Source organism: Microcaecilia unicolor, chromosome 7 (genome assembly GCF_901765095.1).
Source record: "Microcaecilia unicolor chromosome 7, aMicUni1.1, whole genome shotgun sequence".
In the NCBI taxonomy this organism is placed as follows: Eukaryota; Metazoa; Chordata; class Amphibia; order Gymnophiona; family Siphonopidae; genus Microcaecilia; species Microcaecilia unicolor.
Genome location: NC_044037.1, coordinates 119,072,516 through 119,100,417, shown reverse-complemented (window position 1 = coordinate 119,100,417; position 27,902 = coordinate 119,072,516). Strand labels below are relative to the sequence as shown.

General features: G+C 43.4%; 1 protein-coding gene across 2 annotated transcripts in view; it reads right to left on the bottom strand.

The window, feature by feature from the left end:
• RNF40 (ring finger protein 40) overlaps positions 1–27,902 on the bottom strand; it is a 179,376-nt gene that overhangs the window by 34,268 nt on the left and 117,206 nt on the right. For both annotated transcript variants that reach the window (XM_030209272.1, XM_030209273.1), the window contains exon 11: positions 13,606–13,741. In XM_030209272.1, the coding sequence (XP_030065132.1) occupies positions 13,606–13,741 (136 nt within the window). The remainder of the gene's footprint in view (positions 1–13,605; positions 13,742–27,902) is intronic.

The following is a 27,902-nucleotide window of genomic DNA, read 5'->3' as shown; positions in this document are numbered from 1 at the left end:
TAAGTACCTTCACAGGGAAATGCAGCTTTTTTCTCGTGGGAGGGTGTTCATGGCTGGAGATTTCAATGCAACCATGCAACCTGGACTTGACAGGTCTGCTCCTCCTGCTAAAGCGGATTATAATATTTCACGGGCTTCACGGAACTTAGTAGAGGATATGGGTCTGTGTGACTGGTGCCGACTGTGCCACCCGAGAGGGCGGGACTATACCTTTTATTCTCAAGCACAACTTTCTTACTCTAGATTAGACTATGTGTTTCTTGACAAGACCCTTTTGGACGGAGGAGGGGAATCCGCCATTGGCCATATTACAATCTCAGACCACGCTCCGGCCTGGGTTGCCGTTCCTTCTTTGGAGGGGGAGCGAAGGGACCAAAGGTGGTCATTTAACAACTGCTTGTTACAGGACCCTCAGATTGTAGCGGATTTCCTCCCGGTCCTGAAGGAGTACTTTGAGATCAATATGGACTCGGGACCAGCTTTGAGCACTGTATGGGATGCTTTTAAAGCGGTAGCGCGAGGACATTTTATTAAGTGTGCCAGTCAAAGAAATAGGGCCCATAAAGAGCGCTTGCTGAAATGTATGGCGCAAATTGGAGATTTAGAAACAAGATACAGGGCATCAGGTCGGGTATCTGACTATCGTAAACTGCAAGATGTGAGATTGGAGCTGACTGCGTTACATGAGGAGAGCTTGAAGTTTGTCCATGCACGATTAAAACAGATTTATTATGAAGGTTCCAATAAGCCTGGGAGGTTGCTGGCTAAGAAATTAAGAAAGCTGAGAGCTGATAGACACATTGTGCGTGTGAAAGATGTGAATGGGGCTATGTTACATAAATCTGCCCAGATCAGGGAGCGCTTTGCCCAGTTCTATGAGTCTCTATACAGGGAGGATGCTGCCGTACAGGTTGGGGGGAATAGACCAATACTTAGCTGATAGAGGATTGGCTGTACTATCCGAAAAGCAAAGAAGAGAATTGGACGACCTGGTGCAATTAAAAGAGGTGTTGCAGGTTATTAAGGCCTTGCCGACAGGCAAGGCGCCAGGTTTGGACGGCTTTACTAATGAGTTTTTCAAGACGTTTGCTCGAGAACTCGCGCCGTGCTTGACATTGGTTATCAATTCGGTTAGAGACGGGCAGACACTTCCTAGAGAACTATGTTGGAAGCCTGGGTGGCGGTAATACCTAAGCCTCAAAAGGATAGCACGGAATGTGCTTCCTATCGCCCCATATCAATTTTGAACACGGATGTAAAAATCCTGGCTAAGGTGCTTGCTAATCGTTTGGGTGAGTTGTTGCCTACCTTGATCCACCCGGACCAGGTGGGATTCGTGCCGAAGAGGCAGGCCATGGACAATGTGCGCCGAACCCTGGACTTGATGCACTGGGCTTGGTCGCGGGCCTGTCCGTTGGTGTTGCTGGGTTTGGACGCGGAGAAGGCCTTCGACCGAGTCCATTGGGGGTTCTTGGATAGGGTGCTGCATAGATTTGGAATTGGGCCCTTATTTAGATCTTGGATCCAATCGCTTTACACTCAACCACAGGCATGTGTTAGGGTTAACGGTGGGAATTCGGGTGCGTTTTTGTTGGGGAGGGGCACCCGACAGGGCTGTCCGTTGTCTCCATTGCTGTTTGCCCTGGCGATGGAGCCACTGGCGGCAGCCATTCGAGAGAACGTGAACATTTCCGGGGTTGAGGTGAGGGGGCAAGAACATAAAATTGCGCTATTTGCGGATGACGTGCTATTGTCTCTAACTAACCCATTAATCTCATTGCCTAACCTATTACAGGAAATAGAGGGTTACTCACGAGTCTCAGGCTATAAGCTTAATGCTAATAAGTCGGAGGGCATGGCGGTGGGGGTGCCGTTGAGAGTGTACGAAGCGTTGCAAGCGTCATATGTCTTTAAGTGGTCAACTAGATCTATACAATATCTAGGGGTACAGATTCCTGCAGTACAGTCGGAATTGTTTTCTGTCAACTACCCGGTACTTCAGAAGGCGATTTACAGTGATTTGGATAGATGGTCTCATATAGGATTGTCTTGGCTAGGCCGGATAGCGGCGATTAAAATGAATATTTTACCTCGGCTATTGTACTTCTTTCAGGTCCTTCCCTTGAGGTTGCCTCGGTCTTTCTTGTCTAGTTTGCAGGATCGCCTGTTACGCTTTATATGAAACCAGAAGAGACCCCGTTTGGCACGGACTATTTTGTATAGGAGTAACCACCTTGGCGGTCTGTCAGTGCCGAATTTGTGCTGGTACTATTGGGCTGCTCAGGCTAGGTCGGCGGTAGAATGGTTCAGGGGGGAAGACCACAAGCTCTGGGTACATCTTGAGCAAGCTATGGTGGGGTCCCGCAAGCTGGGTAATTTAATGTGGTTACCCAACAAATATAGAGGGCGGGTTGACCGGTTTCCTCCGACTGTACAAGCCACCTTTTACTATTGGGATCACATGTTTGCTGAACGTCAACCACCTGTTTCTGGTTTGGCACCCATAGCCGACAACCCTTTGTTTGGACCGAGCGTTGGGAACCCTGTCCTTGAGCGCTGGGCGGAGTCCGGATTGGATATGATGGGTCAGTTGCACGTAGGAGAAGATTTGGTTTCCTTTGACGCCTTGAGGGAGGATTTCCGGCTGCGGCAAAGTGATTATTATGTTTATTTGCAACTGAGACATTTCTTGAAAGGGCCTGAGTATGTAGCTTGTCTTAAGAGGGAAACACACCCAAAGGAAGAGGTGTGTGTGCAGCATCATAGTACAAGGGGTATGATCACTTTTTTATATACGGCCTTGGTAGCACACCAAAAGCCTTCATTGTTGCATAGGAGAAGGTGGGAACAGGAATTAGATTTCACTTTAACGGATGAAAAATGGCTACAGCTGGAAAAGGGGACTATGCATTCTGCGAGGTCGGTGTCTGTGAAAGAGAATGCAATTAAAGTGTTTTTCCGATGGTACCTCACTCCGGCGCGTTTGCACCATATGTTTGTGCAGGTTCCTGACAGTTGTTGGAGGAAATGTGGTGCTGTGGGTACAATGGGACACATATGGTGGACATGTCCAAAGGCTAAAGCGTATTGGAAGGCGGTGCAGGCGCGTCTTCAAAGATGGGTTGGTAGACCTGTACGGTGGCATCCACTAGTATTCATATTGGGACAGCGACCAGAAGGCCTTAAAGAACATGAATGGCTTCTGACAAGGGGAGCCCTACAGGCAGCAAGAGTAAATCTGGCTCAGAGTTGGAAGTCGCCCTTAGTGCCATCACTGGTACGCTGGCTTACTAAGCTACGATATATGTGTGAGATGGATAGACTGACAGCAGTTAAATCTAAGATCTTGCCTAGGTGGGAGAGAATATGGTTGCCATTCTTGAATGCTGGGTAGGGGAGAGTGTCACTGGACTGAACCACAGGAAGGAGTATTACAGCATGGTAAGGGGGGAGGGAGGTGTCGAGAGGGGGCTGTAGGGTGGGGGGGGATAGGTCGGGTGGGGGTAGTTTCTGTATAAACTTGAAAAAGTTGAAGTTATCTGGGGATCTAAGTTAGATTTGATACGAATTATGGTCATTGCTCATTTATGTACTAAGACTTCTGTTTTAATCTAGATGTGTTTCACGATGTTTATACCTTGTTGTGTATCAAAATAAGTTCAATAAAGACTTCTAAAAAATTTTAAAAAAAAAATTTAAAACAAATCAGAGAAAATATGTCTTCACTCAACGTGTAATTAAACTCTGGAATTTGTTGTCAGAGAATGTAGTAAAAGCGGTTAGCTTAGCGAGGTTTAAAAAAAGGTCTGGATGGCTTCCTAAAGGAAAAGTCTATAGACTATTATTAAAATGGACTTGGGGAAAATACACTGCTTATTTCTAGAATAAGCAGCATAAAATGTATTATACTGTTTGGAGATCTTGCCAGGTACTTGTGACCTGGATTGGCCACTGTTAGAAGCAGGATGCTGGGCTTGATGGACCTTCGGTGTGTCCCAGTATGGCAATGCTTATGTACATCAAAAGACAATGGGAAATAGTAGAAGCAGTCCAGCATTCCTCCTACTTCCTTGGCAGAGAATACCTTATACAGTGGGGGAAATAAGTATTTGATCCCTTGCTGATTTTGTAAGTTTGCCCACTGACAAAGACATGAGCAGCCCATAATTGAAGGGTAGGTTATTGGTAACAGTGAGAGATAGCACATCACAAATTAAATCCGGAAAATCACATTGTGGAAAGTATATGAATTTATTTGCATTCTGCAGAGGGAAATAAGTATTTGATCCCTCTGGCAAACAAGACCTAATACTTGGTGGCAAAACCCTTGTTGGCAAGCACAGCGGTCAGACGTCTTCTGTAGTTGATGATGAGGTTTGCACACATGTCAGGAGGAATTTTGGTCCACTCCTCTTTGCAGATCATCTCTAAATCATTAAGAGTTCTGGGCTGTCGCTTGGCAACTCGCAGCTTCAGCTCCCTCCATAAGTTTTCAATGGGATTAAGGTCTGGTGACTGGCTAGGCCACTCCATGACCCTAATGTGCTTCTTCCTGAGCCACTCCTTTGTTGCCTTGGCTGTATGTTTTGGGTCATTGTCGTGCTGGAAGACCCAGCCACGACCCATTTTTAAGGCCCTGGCGGAGGGAAGGAGGTTGTCACTCAGAATTGTACGGTACATGGCCCCATCCATTCTCCCATTGATGCGGTGAAGTAGTCCTGTGCCCTTAGCAGAGAAACACCCCCAAAACATAACATTTCCACCTCCATGCTTGACAGTGGGGACGGTGTTCTTTGGGTCATAGGCAGCATTTCTCTTCCTCCAAACACGGCGAGTTGAGTTCATGCCAAAGAGCTCAATTTTTGTCTCATCTGACCACAGCACCTTCTCCCAATCACTCTCGGCATCATCCAGGTGTTCACTGGCAAACTTCAGACGGGCCGTCACATGTGCCTTCCGGAGCAGGGGGACCTTGCGGGCACTGCAGGATTGCAATCCGTTATGTCGTAATGTGTTACCAATGGTTTTCGTGGTGACAGTGGTCCCAGCTGCCTTGAGATCATTGACAAGTTCCCCCCTTGTAGTTGTAGGCTGATTTCTAACCTTCCTCATGATCAAGGATACCCCACGAGGTGAGATTTTGCGTGGAGCCCCAGATCTTTGTCGATTGACAGTCATTTTGTACTTCTTCCATTTTCTTACTATGGCACCAACAGTTGTCTCCTTCTCGCCCAGCGTCTTACTGATGGTTTTGTAGCCCATTCCAGCCTTGTGCAGGTGTATGATCTTGTCCCTGACATCCTTAGACAGCTCCTTGCTCTTGGCCATTTTGTAGAGGTTAGAGTCTGACTGATTCACTGAGTCTGTGGACAGGTGTCTTTCATACAGGTGACCATTTCCGACAGCTGTCTGTCATGCAGGTAACGAGTTGATTTGGAGCATCTACCTGGTCTGTAGGGGCCAGATCTCTTACTGGTTGGTGGGGGATCAAATACTTATTTCCCTCTGCAGAATGCAAATAAATTCATATACTTTCCACAATGTGATTTTCCGGATTTAATTTGTGATGTGCTATCTCTCACTGTTACCAATAACCTACCCTTCAATTATGGGCTGCTCATGTCTTTGTCAGTGGGCAAACTTACAAAATCAGCAAGGGATCAAATACTTATTTCCCCCACTGTAAGTGGGGGACTGCAGTTCTCCATCCACCCATTATACCTGACCCATTATACCCTCCAAGACCAAACACATCAAAGCCGCAGCATTATATATCTGGAAGTCCCAAACCCCTTGAGATTTATCCAAAAACAACTTTGAGAAGGCTATTTGCACATCCCAGTTCTGCCAAATAAAGGATCTAATTGTACTATGGAAAATCCTTTCATCCCTGTGGGCCAACCAAATCAGGACAGTCTATATAGGGTATTTATTTATAACATTTATACCCCACATTTTCCCACCCACTGGCAGGGTATAGCAGCTTAGGTAATAATATCATCTTAACAACGGATACCCTACTCATCAAAGACAAAGGGAGATCCTTCCACATATGACAGAGCTTTTTAAGCTTCTCTAAGGTGTCTAATACGTTGCATTTATATATTACCTGAGAGTTAGTGCTTTAAAAAATTCCCATATATCTCATAGGTTTTTTAACCAGAGGAACAGGTAAAGTAGCATGCCACGACTCCACCTTGATGCCCGCATGTGGCAAAAGCTCAGACTTATCACAACTGACCTTAAGCCCCAAAATTTCCCCTATACCCAAATGGCGGGGAGCCTGGCCTAAATACAGCAATATATTGTCTGCAAAAAATGCTGATTTTACATTCAAATCTGCCCATCACTGTGCTCTTAAGTGTAGTATACTGCCATATCTTAATCGCCAAAGGCTTGATTGCAAGTAAAAAAAAAGTAGAAGGGACAGTGTGCACCCCTGGCAAGTTCCCCTCTGCAGATCAAATCCCTCTGTGAGCGTGCCATTAACGAGAAGCTAGGCCCGCGGTCCGGTATACAGTGAGCTTACCTATCCTGAAAAACAGCCCTACAAACTACATCGGCCCAACACCCAAAAGAGATATTCCCAAAAAATGCCATCAAATGCTTTTTCTATGTCAAGGCCCACAACAGCTGATGTACTACCGCCTCAACCCTTATATTCATGGATAGCTACCAAGGATTCTGTTAGATTCATGGAAGCAAAACACCCAGTACAAATCCTACTTAGTCTGTATGAATAAGCTTGGTGCAAGTATCAGCTCAGGTGCCACACCATAATGGCCACCAGCAGCTTTGCATCCTGGTTTAAAAAAAGATATGGGCCAATATGAACCCATGTATAGAAAAAAGCAACAGTATAGGCTGTTAATCAAGCTTCGGTAATCTAATACTATACGGACTGAAAAACAGCCTCAAACAATCTACCAGGTTATGTAGACTAGAGTGAATGTGAAAAATATACGAAATTGGGAAATACCCTCAGAAACCAAGGCTCCCGCCAAGGTCTGGTCAGCAAGACATTATTATCTATAAAAGATTTTGTGTCTATGACCAAACTCTCTCATTCAAAACTGCCAATATTTAAACCTTAGTTCTTAGAGTAGCTGAGTAAAAAAGATTTTATCAAGCATCAGCATGGTCTATTTTAACTTAGCTCAATCAATGCTGGCTTGACTCCCCCACAATGATCTCAGAGTGGCTTAACATCTCTTGCCTGTCTCAAGAGATGTTAAGCCACTCTGAGATCAATATCCCTGACAATATGATTTGGCTTAATGATTCCTGATGAAGCCCTGTTGTGGGTGAAACGAATCGGGCCCTGTTGAAAACCAGCAGTTACATTGTGGGGGAGTCAAGCCAGCATTGATTGAGCTAAGTTAAAATAGACCATGCTGATGCTTGATAAAATCTTTTTTACTCAGTTACTCTAAGAACTAAGGTTTAAATATTGGCAGTTTTGAATGAGAGAGTTTGGGAATATATACCCCATGAAAGAAATTAGGTCACAGACACAAAATCTTTTATAGATAATAGTGTCTTGCTGACCAGACCTTGGCGGGAGCCTTGGTTTCTGAGGGTATTTCCCAATTTCGTATATTTTTCACATTCACTCTACATAACCTGGTTGATTGTTTGAGGCTGTTTTCCCAATATGAACCCACCCACAAAGGATCCTTCCCTGGTTCAGGTAATAATATAATATGAGCCATATTTGACCTGTTGCCGCTCCCCAACCCCTCTAGGTCATTATACATAACACACAGTGATCTCGCCACCAAATCCTCCCATAAACTTATAATAATCCAGGCCAAATCTATTGGGTCCAGGAACTTTGGCCAATTTCATGTGCTTAATGCTCACTCTAATTGCCTCCTTGCTAAGGGATTTGTTCAATTCTTGCACCTGATTCAGGGCAAGGCTTGGCAAGTTAAGCCTTTGAAAGGTCAGGTTCCGGATTTCCTCATCAAGAAGTCTGCTTTCATACAATGCTCTATAAAACTGAACAAACTGTTCTCCTATCTGACCCTCATTTGTTTAACATTTCCCCTGGCCATCTTTAATAGCTAAGATCACGTGCTTCTTTCTACTGGGGCATACCAGGTTGGAGAGTTACTGGCCTTCCCTCCCCAACAGTGTAATTTATAGCGATGATTAATAAAGATCATTGGAGGCCCTCTCATTAAGGACAGCGTGATCTGTTTCCTGACCTTAGTAAGCTTCTGTTTGGTTGTGTAATCTAGTCGAGACAAATGGGTATTAAGCAGAGAACTGAGCTCACTAGAGCGGCAGAGCAACTCAGCCTCCCGGGCCCTCCGTATTCTCTTGGTATAGGCTACTATCGTTTATCATTTATTTATTTACTATACTGTTTCAAATTGCATTCACAAAACAGGACGGTTTACTTCATAATTTAAAAATATCATATTAAAAAACATAAGAAATCCATCAATTTGATAGAAAAGCACAGCAAACTAAAACAACCATTCTAAAAGATAAAACACCAACACACAATGAACAACCATTCATAACAAATACATAAGCAAGCATATTATTTTACTGCATATTCATTCTGCCTAATTTTTCCTTTCACTCCAGATTATTTTCAAATGTATTCTGAAACAAATATGTTTTCAAAAGTTTACGAAACTGAATATAGGACTCTTCTAGTCTAATGCTTTTAGGGAGACAGTTCCAATGAGAAGGGGATAGAAAAAAGAAAGCTGAATTTCTGGAAGATTCCCATCTAGCCTTTTGTGGTGGTGGGATTACTAATCTATTATCCATAACCACCTTGGACTTCTCTCAATAGGTCATGGAGCTAACATATGGAGAGTCATTAATTTGTTGGTAAATCAACCAATGCTCTCTTAGATAGGAATGGAAACCAAGTTTTCATGTAATAATATGGGAAATTTCCACACACTATCCTTCAAGTCAGACACAATAGATAAGACTAACATGATCAGGGAGGGGGAGAAAAGAGACCAGAAGGAATGCAGGGACTCTGTCCAGAAGCAGAGAGAAATAAAGAAAGACACCTCACTCAGCAGGGATCTTCCCCGTCAATGCATTCATGGAGATGATACTGAAATATTAAAAGATGTCCCAACAGGAGTCCCCATCAAGGTATCTACCCCCTCTCTGCACCCCATTCCCTATAAAAAGCGCTACAGGTGTGCCCGTGCCCTCATGCAGACTAGTAGCCAGTCCAACTAGGCAAATCAACCATGGCCTTGGCTTAAAATACTACTACTACTATTTCTATAGTGCTACTAGACATACGCAGCGCTGTACACTTGAACTGAAAGAGACAGTTCCTGCTCGAAAGAGCTTACAATCTAATCAGGACAGACAAAAAGGATAAATAAGGGATAATGGAATTACTAAGGTGCAAATGATAAGACATACATGGGTACTGTACAAGTGAATAGGGGTTAGGAGTTAAAAGCAGCATCAAAAAGGTGGGCTTTTAGCTTAGATTTGAAGACAGCCAGAGATGGAACTTGACATACTGGCTCAGGAAGTCTATTCCAGGCATATGGTGCAGCAAGTTAAAAAGAACAGAGTCTGGAGTTAACAGTGGAGGAGAAGGATACAGATAAGAGACAGTGGTTGTGCAGGACCTAGTGTCTGAGTCTCTGTGTGCCCCTTCCTACGGGCCCTCTTACATCTAAAAGTAAAAGTAGTACAATCCAGGCCCAGATGCGTTGGGAGCCAGGTTCTAAAAAGTTATATAGTTCTGTATCACAGACAGTCTCCGGGAGCCCCACAACCGAAACATTCTTCTTGTGAGCTCTATTTTCGTGCTCTTCCAAGTCTGTCACAGAGCTCTGCCATCTCCTTTTGCAGGGTTCCCAGTTGGCCTGCCATGCACACAGCCTCATCCTCGCGCTCTGAGACTCGTCATTCCATCTCCATGAGCCTGTGGAAATGCGAGTCAAACTTTTCGTTGATTTCGTCCATCGCGGATTGCAACTTATTTAAGCAGTCCTCCAGTGCTGCCATTACTGTCCAGATTTCCTGAGCCCATTCTCCCACTGGTGCGGTGACCATCGTGGTGCCCTCCACCATCTTGGGTTCCTTCAGTGATGCTTTACTCTGAGTTGGTTTAGAGTGCTTTACAGGCATACCACGTTCCAACCGCTCAAATCACTCATTGCCTCCTCCCGGAGTCTAATTCTGGTTCTCAAGACCTTAGCAATCTTCAAGTCATTGAAGAAAGTGACTCTTAAGGACTTTAACTTAAAGATGGTGTTCCTCCTCACCATTGCTTTGGCTTGCAGGGAGTTACAGGCTTTACAGGCATTATTCTGCAGAGATCCCTTCCTGTGTTTTACAGAAGCAGGAGCCATGATCCGAATGTTGCCACCCTTCCTACGGAAAGTGAAGTTGCTTACCTGTAATAGGGGTTTCTCTATAGACAACAGGGAAGTGCAGCCAAACTCATAGGCAAACTCATAGGCAACATCATCCGATGAAGCCTTGGGTGCCAGAGCAGTTCTTCAGTACTCTTGTCCAGCCTGTCCTCCTCTCTGACCCCTCCCCTCCCCACACAAAGCCAGCCTGTCCATATATCTGCCACCTCTTTCTGCTCCTTCCTTTCACAGCCAACACATCCGTCTCTCTCATCTCCCCTCCCCTGAATTCAAATGGCCAGATTGTCCCTTTCTCATTCCCCTGTCCCCCTCCCAATACACATCTTTGTGCCCCACGCATTTAATACACCTACAGCCAAAATATCCATCTCTATCCTCCCCCACACACATAAAGCAAAGTCTGTCCCTCCCTTTGTCCCTCCCCCCAATGCACGACCAGCCTCTCCATCTCTCTGCCCCCATCACCCAATGCACGCTATCACCTCTTTTTGTACTACCTACACACACCTACAGCCAGAATATTTCTGTGCCCCCAAACACACACACAGCCAACCTGAACCTCCCTCTTCCCCCAATGAACATAGTCAACCTGTTCATCTCTCTGCCCCCTCTAACCCAAATGTCTCTTCGCCCAATAAACATGGTCAACCTGTTCATCTCTCTGCCTCCTCTAACCCAATTGCCACTGCCAACTCTTTCTGACCACCTCCCACCCACCCATAACAGCCAGCCTATCCTTCTCTCACCCCCCTCAATACATACCTCCGTCTCTTTCTGCCTCACACATCTACAGCCAACACGACCCCCCCATCCCTGATCCCCCCAACACACATTCTTCTCTTTGCCCCCCCCCCCCCCCCCCACTACACAGACGAATGGCCTTCATTAACCAACCAACAATCCCCTTCTCTTTTCCTTCCCCAGGTAACACTTTTTTTTTTTTTTAATCTCCCCAACATCCCACAGAGGCAGCACACTTTTACCCCTCCCCCACACCTCATACAGGGAAGCACTACCTTTTCCTTGTAAAACTCAGCACACAAAAACATTTCTGATCCTGGTGTAATCTCACTAATATAACATACACCTTCTCAATACCAGGTTGTGAAGTTTAGACACCTCTACAAAAAGTCACTCAGGTCACAGAGCAAATCTACCATGCTGCAGTAACTTTCAAAACAAGGACCCTACCTACATGAAATGGCAGTGCTCTAAATATTTCAGCATGCCCTAAAACATCAATATATCTAATAGGAAAACTAAATAAGCCAAATTACTACGGATTGCTACATAAAAATTCAGTTGAATAAAATACCCAGCCTTGGTCATGCACACAGAATGCAAATACCAAATGTTATGTTATTAACATATTTTATAAGAGGCCACATACCTTACTAGTTCAAGGCAGGTTACAGGAACCAAGAAGCCAAATACAACTTTCTGGGAATTACAATAACACAATACAAACGTATGTATGACAAGTATAATCTGTCATGAGCCATGATTAGGATCAAGTTCACAGAAATAAAAATGATTTAACATTTTTTCTAAACAGTGCATAGCATTGAGAGCTTCGCAAAAATATAGGAAGTGAATTCCATGATGAGGCCATCGGATAATAAAGCAATGCAGAAAAATATGTTTAACTGATTTTAAGGCAGTAACACTAAGAAATTGTAAGAAAAAATGTTTTTGTGTGTTAGATCTATGAAGAAAATTCACAAGCTCCATCATATAAAAAGGAGCTTCACCTGACAGAATCTTAAATCTTTGACTGGCAACCAATGTAATTTCAGACAGTATTCAGAAAAAGTGACCACAAACTAGAAATACAAATATGTAGACAGAAATTAAACTGAAACCTCAGGAAGTCAGACCTTGCATGTAGAACACCACCACAGAAAGAGATGGATTTCCCTGTGCAACTTCCTGTTTGCTCAGATATGGGATGCAGCAGAGGAACGGTGTTTATGGCTGCTGCAGCCGACAAAGGAGACAGGTTTGGAAGTGCTGCAGAGGAGGGGGATTGGGACAGGGAAGTTGCAAGAGAGGTTTCTGGGCTCAAGCCTGCAAACCTTAGGTGCCAAGTTCTATTGTTTATTCTAAAGTATAAAAGACTGAGATCTGACCAATTACAACATGCAAAACTAGAAACATTTCCTATATAATAATTTGGACCTCTGCACTTCCGTCTGGCTGCCTGGATTCATAACCGAGTTCCTACTGGTCTGTCCTGGGGATGACATCACAAGGCGGACCAATGGGAAGTGAGAGGGAAGGGAACCCAGCAGCAGCCACCGGAGGTAACCAAACGCCGCCGCCGCCACCCCCGTTCCATGATCCCCAACCTCCCTCCCTCCTTCCACTCCCGTCGTCCGAGTTCCACGGGCCACGACGGATCCACTGCCGATTGAGTTCTGCGCCCCCCCTCTCCTCCCATTTCCGCTGCCCAGCGCCTCCCTCTGTCTCTGTGGCCTCCGAGTGCGGGTGCCCCAGCCCTTCGTACGTGGCAGCTGCTGTTTTAGAAGTTTTACCTCCTGCTCGGCCGGCAACACTCAACTCCAGCAAGTACAGACGCCGCTTCAGACAGGCTGTGGTTCACTGTTCCTGTGGTCCCACCCTTCAGCAAAAAGGAAATGAGGGCGGGACCAGAGGACCAGCGAACCACAGCCTGTCTGAAGCGGCATCTGTACTTGCTGGAGTTGAGTGTTGCCAGCCGAGCAGGAGGTAAAACCTTTTAAACAGCAGCTGCCACGTACGAAGGGCTGGAGCACCCACATACGTCCTCCTTGCACTCGGAGGCCACAGAGACAGACGGAGGGAGGCGCTGGGCGGCAGAAATCGGAGGGGGGGGGGTCCTGAGACGAGGGGGGAGGTCCTGAGACGAGAGGGGTGGGGGTCCTCAGACGAGAGAGGGTGGGGGGTCCTGGGGGAGGAGGTGGGGAGGAGTGGGAGGGGGCCCTGGAACCTTGCTAGCTCCCATTTCTTTTCTGTTGGAAACGGGCCTCTTTTACTAGTTTTAAAATAAAATACACTAAACTATTGCTAGTCCACTAATATATCTGTCTTACCCTATTTAACATTATCCCTTGAAATTTTGCTTGCAAATTGAACCAGTCAAACCTGATTTCTTTTCAAAATAGATATATTTCATCTCAAGTCTGCAGGATTTTTATTGATGGGTGTACACTAGATGATTTCTCTGGTTGGGACAGGCCATCATTACCTGCTTGCTCATTAGCTGCCAGATTCTGCTCAAATTCAATACGAAGCATCTCATACTCCTTGCGAACCTGCGCTAGTGTGTCCTCCAGCTGAATCACCTCTGTCCGCAGTTTCTTCTGCAGGCTCAGCTCATCACTCTGACAACAGGTGGAAAAAAATCAGACCACAAATGGAAGAGAAAGACAGAGTGGAATCATTAGAAAGGGAGGTCCAAAGGAGGGGGAGGAAGGGGGCAAATGATCAGCAACAAAAGCAAGGACCAATGGATACATGGTCTCAACTTATCAGCTGAACTACCAGGTATACCTCTTCACACTTCCTCCATGCTCTTCCTCTCTAAGCACATGTAGTCCTTACCAACAAAATGACCACTTACTTAGCTACTTACCTAATGCCCTTCTCAGCACTTTAAGGCAATTTACATTCAGATACAGTAGGTATTTCCCTGTTGCCATACAGCCTATAAGTTTTTATCTTTAGGCAATGGAAGCCAAGTGACATTCCCAAGATCAAAGGGACCAGATCACTGCTCTAATCCAGTGCTCTTCAACCCAGTTGGTCAGGTTTTCAGGATATGCATGAAACAGATTTGCTTACCAAGAAGGCAGTGCATGCAAATCTATCTTATGCATATTCACTGTGGATATCCTTAAAACCTGACCTGTTAGGTGTGCCCCAAGGACTGGATTGAGAAGCACTGCTCTATCACTGCTCTAACTATTAATATGCATGAGATAGATTTGCATACAGTGTATTATCCATGCAGATCTATCAGATATCCTGAAAACCTTGCCTGTTTGCAGCACTTGAGGCCTGAACTCCTGCATCCCTGAATTAGGATATCATCATGTATCTCCAACCATCTTCTTACTCCCCCATTTCTCTTTCAATGTGGGCTTTCATTTCTTCTCCTCACACTCTTAACTCTGTTGTTCTTTTAGCTACCCTTCATCAGATGCTCATCCTCTTCAACTGTGACGTGTTGAAGAACTGACACTGAGCAACAGCAGGACTGGAAAAGCTAAACGAGCAGGAGGAGATATTGCTTGATGTGTTCTTTGGTTTTCCAGAACAGAGAAAGCCAATGAACTACAAGAGGGAAGGGCATATTTTAGATTTACTTTTATAACTGACTCTTCCATATTAAGATGGATTTGGAAATGAAAGCGAACAGAACAGGACTATAGCACGATTTCTGATTCTTTTTACTTTACTCCTAGAAGAATTCTACAAAAAAAAAATTTTTTAATCTGTCCAAACATTTTGAAAATGTATTACAATTCTGCATAAGTACATAAGTACATAAGTAGTGCCATACTGGGAAAGACCAAAGGTCCATCTAGCCCAGCATCCTGTCACCGACAGTGGCCAATCCAGGTCAAGGGCACCTGGCACGCTCCCCAAACGTAAAAACATTCCAGACAAGTTATACCTAAAAATGCGGAATTTTTCCAAGTCCATTTAATAGCGGTCTATGGACTTGTCCTTTAGGAATCTATCTAACCCCTTTTTAAACTCCGTCAAGCTAACCGCCCGTACCACGTTCTCCGGCAACGAATTCCAGAGTCTAATTACACGTTGGGTGAAGAAAAATTTTCTCCGATTCGTTTTAAATTTACCACACTGTAGCTTCAACTCATGCCCTCTAGTCCTAGTATTTTTGGATAGCGTGAACAGTCGCTTCAACATCCACCCGATCCATTCCACTCATTATTTTATACACTTCTATCATATCTCCCCTCAGCCGTCTCAGCATTACTTGTAATATTTTCTTTGTCAGATTATGAAGAAATATCACAGTGGATGTAATGAAGAAAACAAGTGTGTCTTTATTAAAAATCTTCATAAGACTTTACACAGCCGTGTTTCAGATACTAGGCTGCATCAGGAGTCTACACATGCAGTTTGAAACAATAATGTAAAAAAAAAATAAAGAGTGATTGAGAATCTAAAAACAAGGCAAGATATGTATACGATAATATATAATAAGCACCTCTGAACATCAGGAAACAACCAGGATATGAAATCATAAACCTATACAAAAATATGGCTAATGAATAAACATAGCATCTATAGCGCCCTCCATAGCATGCCTTTATATGATGAAGTTTGAGAATAAACATGTTTATGATTGAGTGAGGTGAAGGAAGCTATTAGGGCTAAAAGAAATGCCTTCAGAAAATGGAAGAAGGAACCGTCTGAAAATAACAACAGCCAGCATAAGGAGTGTCAAAGCAAATGCAAGGCGCAGATAAAAAAGGCCAAGAGGGATTACGAAAAAAAGATAGCATTAGAGGCAAAAAGCATAGTAAAAAAATTTTTTGGTATATTAAAAGCAGGAAGCCGGCAAAAGAATCGGTTGGACCGCTGGATGACCAAGGGGTAAAAGGAGCGATCAAGGAAGACAAAGACGTAGCAGAGAGATTGAATGAATTATTTGCTTCGGTCTTCACCGAGGAAGATTTGGGTGGGATACCTGTGTCGGAAATGATATTTCAAGCGGACGGCGAAAGAGAAACTTACTGACTTCACGGTAAACTTGGAGGACGTAATGGGGCAGTTTCAGCAAACTGAAGAGTAGCAAATCTCCTGGACCGGATGGTATTCATCCTAGAGTACTGATAGAACTGAAAAATGAGCTTGCGGAGCTACTGTTAGTGATATGCAATTTATCCTTAAAATCGAGCGTGGTACCAGAAGATTGGAGGGTGGCCAATGCATGCCCATTTTTAAAAAAGGTTCCAGGGGAGATCTGGGAAATTATAGACCGGTGAGTCTGACATTGGTGCCGGGGGAAAATGGTAGAGGCTATTATTAAAACAAAATTACAGAGCACATCCGAGGACATGGATTACTGAGACCGAGTCAGCATGGCTTTTGTGTGGGGAAATCTTGCCTGACCAATTTACTTCAATTCTTTGAAAGGAGTAAACAAACATGTGGACAAAGGGGAGCCGGTTGATAATGTGTACCTGGATTTTCAAAAGGCGTTTGACAAGGTACCTCATGAAAGGCTACAGAGGAAATTGGAGGGTCATGGGATAGGAGGAAAAGACCTATTGTGGATTAAAAACTGGTTGAAGGATAGGAAACAGAGTGGGGTTAAATGGACAGTATTCACAATGGAGAAGCGTAGTTAGTGGGGTTCCTCAGGGATCAGTGCTAGGACCGCTGCTTTTTAATATATTCATAAATGATTTAGAGATGGGAGTAACTAGCGAGGTAATTAAGTTTGCTGATGACACAAAGTTATTCAAAGTCGTTAACTCGCGACAGGATTGTGAAAAATTACAGAAGGACCTTACGAGACTGGGAGACTGGGCGGCTAAATGGCAGATGACGTTTAATGTGAGCAAGTGCAAGGTGATGCATGTGGGAAAAAAGAACCCGAATTATAGCTACGTCATGCAAGGTTCCATGTTAGGAGTTAAGGACCAAGAAAGGGATCTGGGTGTCATCGTCAATAATACACTGAAACCTTCTGCTCAGTGTGCTGCTGCGGCTCGGAAAGCGAACAGAATGTTGGGTATTATTAAAAAAGGTATGGGAAACAGGTGTGAGGATGTTATAATGCCGTTTTAGCACTCCATGGTGCAACCGCACCTTGAGTATTGTGTTCAATTCTGGTCGCCGCATCTCAAGAAAGATATAGTGGAATTGGAAAAGGTGCAGCGAAGGGCGACTAAAATGATAGCGGGGATGGGACGACTTCCCTATGAAGAAAGACTAAGGAGGCTAGGGCTTTTCAGCTTGGAGAAGAGACGGCTGAGGGGAGACATGATAGAGGTTTATAAAATAATGAGTGGAGTGGAACAGGTGGATGTGAAGCGTCTGTTCACCGCTTTCCAAAAATACTAGGACTAGGGGGCATGCGATGAAACTACAGTGTAGTAAATTTAAAACAAATCGAAGAAAATTTTTCTTCACCCAACGCGTAATTAAACTCTGGAATTCATTGCCGGAGAACGTGGTGAAGGCGGTTAGCTTGACAGAGTTTAACAAGGGCTTAGACGGTTTCCTAAAGGACAAGTCCATAAACCGCTACTAAATGGACTTGGGAAAAATCCACAATTCCAGGAATAACATGTATAGAATGTATGTACGTTTGGGAAGCTTGCCAGGTGCCCTTGGCCTGGATTGGCCGCTGTCGTGGACAGGATGCTGAGCTCGATGGACCCTTGGTCTTTCCCAGTGTGGCATTACTTATGTACTTACGATTCTTGTTATAAAGATCACACAGTCTTATGGAAATGTTATATAGATGATATCATGCTATGGAAGGGCCTCTTGGATGTTTTGCAGACTTTCATTGACCAAATTAACCATGTGGATTCCTACATTACATTCACAACTAAAGTTCATGGATCTGAAACAGACTTTTTGGACATTAAGATTTTAAAATCTTCTGGACAAAGATTAACTACCACCATCTATAGGAAGCAAACTGACAGTAACACCCTATTACATTATTCTAGTGTTCATCCTAACTTGTTAAAAAGGGGTGTTCCTGTCGGTCAGTTTCTTAGATTGAGGCGTATGTGCTCCTCAGTTGAAGAGTTTAAAACACAGTCCACTGGTATGTTTGATCGGTTTATTCAGAGGGGCTACCCGGTGGAAAGGTTAAAAAAAAAAACTACAATCATGGCTTTTTTTTACCTAAATATAATGAAACAAAGAGCCCTCTTGTCTGCGGTCTTCCATATTCAACTCAAGGTACTGCTGATTGTAGTATTTATAAGCATTGGAATGTACTTGCTGTACATCCAGAATTTTGTGAACATCCAAAAATAGCTTATAAGCGAAGAGCTAATATGGGAGAAATATTGAAGGCCCCCAGACACAATCAATCAATTGGGGGACATTCACCCTGTGGAAAATGTGTTTATTGTAAGTTTTCCTTAACCACCAATAATTTACCTATTCCAGGAACCACCAAAAAGTTTTATTTTAGAAATAGGACTACCTGTGACAGCTCAAAGGTTGCTTATTGCATAATGTGTCCTTGCCACCTGTATTATATTGGGCAGACGAAAAGGAAATTGAAACAGCAATTGGCAGAGCACATTAGCATTATTAAAATGTGAGATTGGAGGCATTTTGGTGGCCCATTTGGTTACTAAGGGCCATTTGATTGATGATTTGTGATTTGTGGCGCTGTCACAGGTAGTTTTAAAACAGAGGTGGTGATGTCAGCAATGCTTTGTTGACTTTAGAACAAAGATTTTTTATTGGAATACGGTAACACCGGGAGGGTTACATTTGGAGGTGGAATGGTGATCCCATTATTGTACTGTGAACTGTCATTGAAGTTACTGGTAGGTCAGGATTTTATTTAAACCCAGAAGTAGATTATAAGGGCATTTCCACCTGAAGGTTAGGAACCCGATGGCACAGTCTGGATGAGGTCCCTCCGGTAAGCAGCAGTATATGAATTTTTTCTTTAATTTGAGATTCAGCTTAATTGATTGATTTACTGTAGATATTATGTTAGTAGGTAGGTTTATTTTTTGTTGTTTTATTTGCCGTGATCTTATTTGCTTCTCTTGAGGAAGATATATGAAATACATTCTCGCATTGGGGAGCAAAGAAGCAATTGAATTTTATATCTAACAGCATGCCTAATGGTTGCTGCGTTGGTACTGCATCAGTTTGCTCTCATGGATTTGAAGAAGTTGAGTCCAGGTGGAGGATACATTGAAAGTCGACAGGACTGAAAGTTAACAATATCAGGATTTACTTTTGGGAACGATAGTTCGTTGACTGATAACATCCTTTTTTTTTTTTTATATCTTTATTTATAATTTTCCAAATTAACAATCACATAACATGACTGCAATCACAGTAATTGAATTACAACATAACGAAAAAAATAAATCTAGGAGATAACCTCCTAAGGTAAACACTTCCATTTAGTTAGTCCACAATAAAACAAAGTAGGACAAGACACAATGAAAAAAAAATAGGAAATACTTAACATTAGAGCAGGAGAACTACTAGACCCACAATCAAATTTAACAGCATTAGCCTACAGGATTGTTCTGGATACATCAGTTCTCTTCTTCCTTGGAAACTATAAAGTCATGCATTTTCTTCGGGTCAGTAAACATGTAATTAACAGAGTCAAAGGAAAGAAAACATCTGCAGGGAAATTTCAATAGGAAAGTTCCTTTCAAAGTAAGAGTCTTCTGCTTTAAACCCAAAAACTCACGTCTTCGTTTCAAAGTCTCTCTATTTAAATCTGGAAATATTTGTATACTGGCTCCGAGAAACAATGCTTTCATATGTTTGAAATATAAACAAAATATATTATATCTGTCTGTTTCAAACACAAATGATACCAAAAGAGTAGTGCGCTCAGTTATTACTTCAAGAAAACTTTCAAGAAATTCAGTTAATTCAGTCCCGGTTGAGATTGTGTTAAAGTTCCTTTTCCTGTAATATATTGAGCTCTGGTAAATGGAGGATATGCTTCTTTCGGGATAGCCCAGATTTCACTGAAGTATTTCTTTAACATATCAGTAGCTGACAAAATAGGAGATTTCGGGAAATTAAGCAATCTTAAGTTTAATTTTCTAGCATTATTATCCAAGTATTCTAATTTCCTGTTCAAAATCTCTCTTTCTTTCATGACTGCCCCTGCAAAAGTTTGCAAAGTTTTTATCTCGCCTTCTAGCTTCAGAAATCTTTCCTCCTGTTTCTGAACAGTTTCAGATAAACGTTCTTCCGTAAACGTTTTAGTTACCTGGAGAAGAGAGCCGGTTAACTCCTGAATCGCGTCCCATAGGGTGTCCAGTGTCACCACGCTCGGTTTTTCACTTCTCGTCCAGGTTAAGGTGGTAGGCCCTAGGTTTGAAAGAGACGGGAACCCTCGTCCTTTACTTGATGTTAACTCTGGGGTAGAAGTAGCAGGAGAGCCTCCTCCAGGCATCAAAGAAACTATTCACCACTTCGGATTGTTCTTTTGCCTGCTCCACTGCTTGTATAAAACTGCCACCTAGTCTGGGAGGTGTCGTGCTCGAGGGAGAGCTCAAAGAGACCTCCTCTATGCTGCGGACTTCTCTCTCCGATAAGGGGAGGGAATGACCGTTCACAGTGGGCGTCGGAGTTCCCGGTACCTGAGCTGCAAACATCATCATTGTAGTCTGGCGAAGTGCAGGGTTCCCTCCAGGGGTTAAGGAGGTCTGCTCCCTGGGTTTTCCTTTTCTTTTCCCCATGTAAACGGGGAAAGAAAAGACCGCTCCTGCTGACAATTCACGACGGTTCAAGAGCTCAGGTATTTGCTTCTGCTCAAGACGCCATCTTGCCCCATCGATGAGATCCTATTTGGGAGCTTTCTGCTGGTGATGTGTGCTCCTGGAACACAACAGAAAGAGTGGATTTGAAAATATTTTTTTCTTTTAGGGTTAATATTTTTTGAGGATAGGTCCTTATGATTGTATTATTTTTAGAAAAAAATGTTTTCAGCAAAGCAGTTAGGAGTATGATTGGGTCATATGAATGTGTTAGGTGTGAAACTATTTATATAAATAAATATTTTGATAAAGTTTGAATAGTGGTCTGGAGTATCTATATTTAAATATTTTGAGCTAAATTTACTCCAGTTTATTTTTGAATATCCCCATTTTGTGTTTTAATATTTTAATTAATAAACAGACCAAGAAAATTATATATACAAAATGTTAAAGTGAACAGTTAATGCTAAACAATATTATGTCAAATAATTATAACAATATTTTTTTTACTATTGTTTTACTGTTTTTTAACTATTAACTTTTCATCTTTGAACATATGTTTGTATGAAGCTCATCTACTTGTTATCTTCTTGTTATTATATTATTTATTTTACATGATTTTGTTGTTTAGCATTAACTGTTCACTTTAGCTTTATTTTGTATATATGGTTTTCATGGTCTATGTATTCATTACAAAAAGCACCAGGAGCCTTCAAGACTAGAACATGTCCTTTAATTAGTAGTAGTAAAAACGATGCTGTACATCATTGACCCGACACAGGCCGTATTTCAGAACTCAGTGCCTGCATCAGGGGTCATGAAATGGTACCAGAACTAGAGTATTGACTACTTTAAAGGTCAACAATTACTATTTGAAGCCCCGGTGATGGGATAGCTCCTCTTCATTTCTGAAGATATTGTTTCATGACCCCTGATTCAGCCACCAAGTGCCGAAACACGGTCCATGTCGGGTCAATGATGTACAGCACAGTTTGTACTACTACTAATTAAAGGACATGTTCCAGTCTTGAAGGCTCTTGGTGCTTTTGTTTTGGATTGTTTGCTTTGTACTTCATATCCCTCTCTGTTTGGCTATGTATTCATTAGCCATATTTTTCTACAGGTTTATGATTTCATATCCTGGTTGTTTCATAATGTTCAGAGGTGTTTATTACATATTATTATATAAATATATTGTCTTTTATTAGAGTCTCAATCTCTCTTTACTTTTTTACATTATTGTCTTAGACTACATGTGTAGACTCCTGATACAGGTCTGGTGGCCGAAACATAGCTGTGTCAAGTCTTTTGAAGACTGTTTTCTTCGTTACCTCCACTGTGGTATTCCTTCATTGTTTGCTTATGGAGTTTGGTTCTTCTGTGTCAAATAATCCCATCCTAAAATCCTGGTGTCCCGTTTCGGGACCTTACCAGTGCTCCCGCGGCGGGGAGCGATGGTCGGCGGGGGCCGCGGGCCCCGGTGCGGCAGAGACAGGCCGCCGACGGGGCCGGCACTTCCGCGGGGCGGCCCAAGGCTGGCGACCCGCGGGAACGAACGCCGGCCCCAGGGAAGGGAGGACGCCGGCGGCGTCATTGTCTCCCCGACCGGAGCTGAGAGGATTGCAAGTCCCGCCCCCTTGCACCGGATTGGTGCATGGCAGGAGGAACTCCGATTGCGAGGCGGGTCCTCCAATCCCGGCCATCCTTGCCTGTCAGGGCTACAGGGATTGGCTCTTCTCCAGGGAGAGGATGGACGGGCGGGGGATTTAAACCCCGGAACAAGGAGGGCTCGGGGCTTCCGTTTCAAATGTCAGAAGCCACCGCAGGGACTGTGTTCTTCGTCCTGCTAGCCGTCCTTGCTAGCCACTTCAGGGACTGTGTTCTCGTCCTGCTAGCCGTCCCTTGCTAGCCACTTCAGGGATTGTGTTCTTCGTCCTGCTAGCCGTCCTTGCTAGCCACTTCAGGGACTGTGTTCTTCGTCCTGCTAGCCGTCCTTGCTAGCCACTTCAGGGATTGTGTTCTTCGTCCCGCTAGCCGTCCTTGCTAGCCACTTCAGGGACTGTGTTCTTCGTCCTGCTAGCCGTCCTTGCTAGCCACCTCAGAGACTGTGTTCCTTCCGCTAGCCGTCCTTGCTAGCCACCCTCAGAGACTGTGTTCTTCGTCCTGCTAGCCGTCCTTGCTAGCCACCCTCAGAGACTGTGTTCTTCGTCCTGCTAGCCGTCCTTGCTAGCCACTTCAGGGATTGTGTTCTTCGTCCCGTTAGCCGTCCTTGCTAGCCACTTCAGGGACTGTGTTCTTCGTCCTGCTAGCCGTCCTTGCTAGCCACTTCAGGGACTGTGTTCTTCGTCCTGCTAGCCGTCCTTGCTAGCCACCTCAGAGACTGTGTTCCTTCCGCTAGCCGTCCTTGCTAGCCACCCTCAGAGACTGTGTTCTTCGTCCTGCTAGCCGTCCTTGCTAGCCACCTTCAGAGACTGTGTTCCTTCCGCTAGCCGTCCTTGCTAGCCACCCTCAGAGACTGTGTTCCTTCAGCTAGCCGTCCTTGCTAGCCGCATCCAGAGACTGTGCTTTTGCAGCGCTAGCCGTCCCTGCTAGCCACTCAGTCGGGACTGTGTTGCTGGTGTTCAGCCAGGCCGGCCGTCACCCCGCGGTTCCAGCAGTCTCCTGTTCAGACTCAACCTCCCAAACTTCTCACTAGGTTTGACGTCCTTCTTCCTCCTCCCCCTCAGGTTCAACCCCCGTTTTCTCTGCCCCTTCTTGAATAGATACTCCCCTCAGCTTTCTTCCTCCTTGTTCCTGTTCTCCAGTTCTCTCTCCATCTCTTTTTCTCAAACCTCCCACAGCTGTTTTCTCAAACCCACCTGGCACACATTCCATCAGCTCTCTCTCCCCCTGCTCTCCACAGCTCTCTCTCAACTCTCCACCACTCTTACCCCACCATAGCTCTCTCTCAATTGCCCCCTCCAAGAACATCCCATACACTCTTTCTCAAACCCTCTCACCCACATAGCATCCCCATAGCATTCTCTACACTCACACCATCAAAATGCTATCTTAAACCCATCCCCATAGCTACTAGATGTACACAGCGCTGTACACATTATATGCAGGTACTTCTCTGTCCCTAGAGGGCTCACAATCTAAGTTTTGGTACCTGGGACAATGGAGGGTTAAGTGACTTGCCCAAGGTCACAAGGAGCTGCAGTGGGAATTGAACCCAGTCAGCTGCATCAAGCCCACTGTACTAACCACTAGGCTACTCCTCCACTCCTTTTTCTCCTGAATCACCCTGTGGCACCTCTTCCCAAGCTCTCACCTCTCCTCTGACAGGCACATATCCTTCTAGGTCTCTCTACCCAGCCCCTCCCCTCCCAGCACATATTCCTCCAATCTCTCTTTTCCCTGGCACACCTCCCTTTTCTCCCTGTCCCCACAGCAGACACCCTCTCCATAAGGGACCTCACCCCCCCCCAGAGTGGAACACATTCAGCTTACAATTTTCTCCTACTGCTACTCTCCCCTTGCCACATGAGCCTAATTGGCACAAGTGGAAACAGACAGCAGCTGCGACTGCATTCTCTTCCCTCTCTGCCACCCAGTGCCAACTGATAAATTTAAGCCACAGAGGACGACTTTCCCACTTGTGCTGATTTGGCTATGGGGGCAAGAGGGAGCAAGAATGGGAGAAAAGTATAAGCCGAGTCTGTTTGTAGCAGAGGTCCTGTATGGGAAAGGAGCTGCCACATGGGGAGAGAGGGAAATAATGGAATTACCTGCTATCTCAAATTCTGCACAAGTTCTGCAATGCAGAATAGAGCAGAATTCCTCAAGGAGTATTGCACATTGACAAGGGTTAAAGCCTGAAGGGATAGGAGACATCTTGAAATGGAAACTGGATTTACAAAAATGGAAAACCCTAGCTCTAGGAACTCATAGGACTTCAAAGGATGACCCAGTGGACCTGCAATTAAACATCTGGTTTAAGTGTTCTGGTAATGCCTCAAACATAATTGCACGAGTGAGAAGTGTCTATCCAGTGTATAGAGCTGTTTGGTTTTTTCAAATCAGTCAGGTTTGTATAACATTCCTTTTTCTGATCTAGTAGGGCAATTAGCTAGCTTGTGTCTTGGTTTTCCTCACAGACCATAGACAGGCTTGCTTAACCTAGTAATGGGCTATGAACTTTAACAAGTGTCTGTTTGTTTCAAACAGGCTTTGAACATAACACAGGGACATTTTCAGTGAAGGACCACAATGAGTGATAGGTAAACAGGTTACAAAGGCAAAAGATGACTATTTGAGAAAAATACCAAAGAAACAGAATTATGTGAAGATGACCTTAGAGGTCAGAGTTGAAGAATACCACATAGGTAAGAGAGAAAATATAAGGCATTAAGTGATTGGACAAAATTAAGCTTCAGTAGTCTGACAGCTTCCGAAGCGAAAACAGAGAGAGAGAGAGATTATATTTCCTTATACTGAAATTTGGACTGATATAAATAAGAATTCAATTTCTGTAACAACTAGGATAAAAGAATTTTTACTGTAACCATTTATTTACTCTAATAAATTTTAGCATTATTATGAAAGAGAAAAGGGCTTGTTTTTCTAGTCTCTTCTGTTCAGTTCCCTTTTAGAGGCATGGAGTGCCCTATATATATACACCAGCAAAATGGGTAAAACAATTCTCAGATTCCTTGAACATTTAGAAAAACAGTCTGTGTAGGTGAGAAGACATGAAGTCAGTCAAGGCACGACTGGATAAGAGGTTATGGAGGAAGAAGCAATATTATGTTTATGTTTATTATACTTTGATATACAACCTTTCAAGCAAAAATCAAAGTGGTTTACAATCATAGCAAGTACAATTACAAAGGAAAGAACTACAAGCAACCATGGAAAGTAAAAAAAGAAAAGAGAGAGGAAACATAAAGCACATTGCTAGCTAATGGTTCAACCTATCCTATAACCACAACAGAAAGGCCAAAGTAAAAGATAAACTTTCAAAGTAGCCTCAAATTTTAGATAAGATTGTTTGGTTCAGACACTGATCAGTAGGGAGGGAGCAACGGTAGAAGAAAACTGAGTGACATGTATACTCAAGTCAACCAACAAGCTAGGTTTAATGTGGGCCATCAATAAACACGGGAAAATATGCAAGGCAGATGATATGTAAGGAAGTTCCACTGGGGACTTGATGTTAATGCCCTGGCTGATGTAATTGTGGATAAGTTTGTAGCATTGAAAATAGATTATTGGGGATGGGAGGGGTATATAAAATGGGGCAGTTTCTCATAGTGAGAACTGAATAGGGCAGAGGCTAGAATTCTCCAACAATGTAAGGATGAACTACTAGGATCCCTATGGGTAACCTTCTCATCAATGGATCCTGCCCCTATCCCTACCTTTAATCAATGTATAGATGGTAAATTAGCATGGGATAAAAGATACCATCAATGTATTTTTACTGCAGAGGGTTCTGCCAAATAGTCTGGAGGCAGTAGTACCCTCATTGTGAAGAAAGGGGGAGAAAGGCCTTGGTTTGTACTAATTACACAGACACAGGAACAAAGGAAAGAAAAGGCTCCTATTTCCAAAAACTTCTCACTCCAAGAACTTCCTGCTGCAGCTGTACTGCCTCATGACAGATCAAAATGACTTTAAAAGAGTTGGACAAATACAGAGGATCCCTACATGCAAGAGGATGGAAATTAAGCACTGCTATAACCTGCATAGAGCAGAGGATAGAGCTCAGTGACAACTCAAAACAAGAGGGCATTGGGGGGTAACCTGTATGAAGCAACAGTAACAACACTAAAACCATGGGATCTATCAGAAAGCATTGAGGTAACCTACATAGAGTGGCAGTTATAATCCTGAATGCAATGGCACAAATTTGAAAAGATTAGGTGAAAGTGATAGTAAATACCAAGCTCTATGACAGCTGTAGATATAATGGCCATTCCTCTTAGAGCAGGAAGCAGGTTCTTTGAATAACCTAATGGTCAATGTAGTGGACTGTAGAGAAAGGGACCCAGGCCCATATCCCATTCTAACTCGTACACTTGTGGTGCAAAGTCTCAGCACCCCAAAAACCACAAAATACCTAATGATCCACTAGAGGTGACACCTGCAGGCATAAGGGCTGCTGTAGTGGTGTACGGTTGGGTAGAGTACATTTTTTGCTATTCATGGAGGGCTCACCATACAATATAAGGGGGATATGATGTGATGTATACCTGGGACCTTTTACGTGAAGTTCACTGTAATGCCCCCTAGGTTGCTCCACTGCTTTGCTAGGATGTCTGTGTGGCCAATCTAATAAAACTGCTGGCCCCCAGGACATCCCAATGGCTTGTTTTTGTGCATTTTTCTCTTGGATGTTTTTTGTTTGAAAATGGCCCTAAGGAGCACTGAGCACAAAAACATCTAAAAGGGTGATTTTGGAACCAAAAAGATTGACATTTTCTGTTTTGAAAATGACCATGTTTGACACTAGATTTTTGGAAGTTTTTGCAAAACATTCAAAATTGGATTTGGACGTCATATCAAAAATGCCCTCCATAGTATCTTACTAATTGTATATTCCTTCCTTTTCCTTATATTTTTCCTTAGAGGACTATTCTCCTTTTGTCTTCTATTTCTGATTCTTGATCTCTCTGTTGTGGTCCAAAGTAAACACTGCTGTGTTTTGCCTTTGATTTATCCCATTCAATGATTTTTCTATTTAAGCAATGTAATGTATATTTTCTGTTCAAATGTTTTGCTTATGATTTTCTTTGTATTTCCTTTTTTTTTATTTTAAGTAATTTAGAAATTTGAAATTCAACAATAAATCTTGATACAGAAAAGATGAATATTTCCAATTCAGATTTCCAAATCACAAAAAGAAAAAAACATAATCAACATATTATATTTTTCATCTTTAGTCCACAATTGAGGGAGAAGCAAGCACAATATCTGCAAAAAAAAAATGAAGAAAACTCTACAGTTCAAAGATTAGAGGCTAGAAAGGAGAGCTTCAGGATTATTACCAATTTAAATTACGATGTAACTACAAACTCTTGGC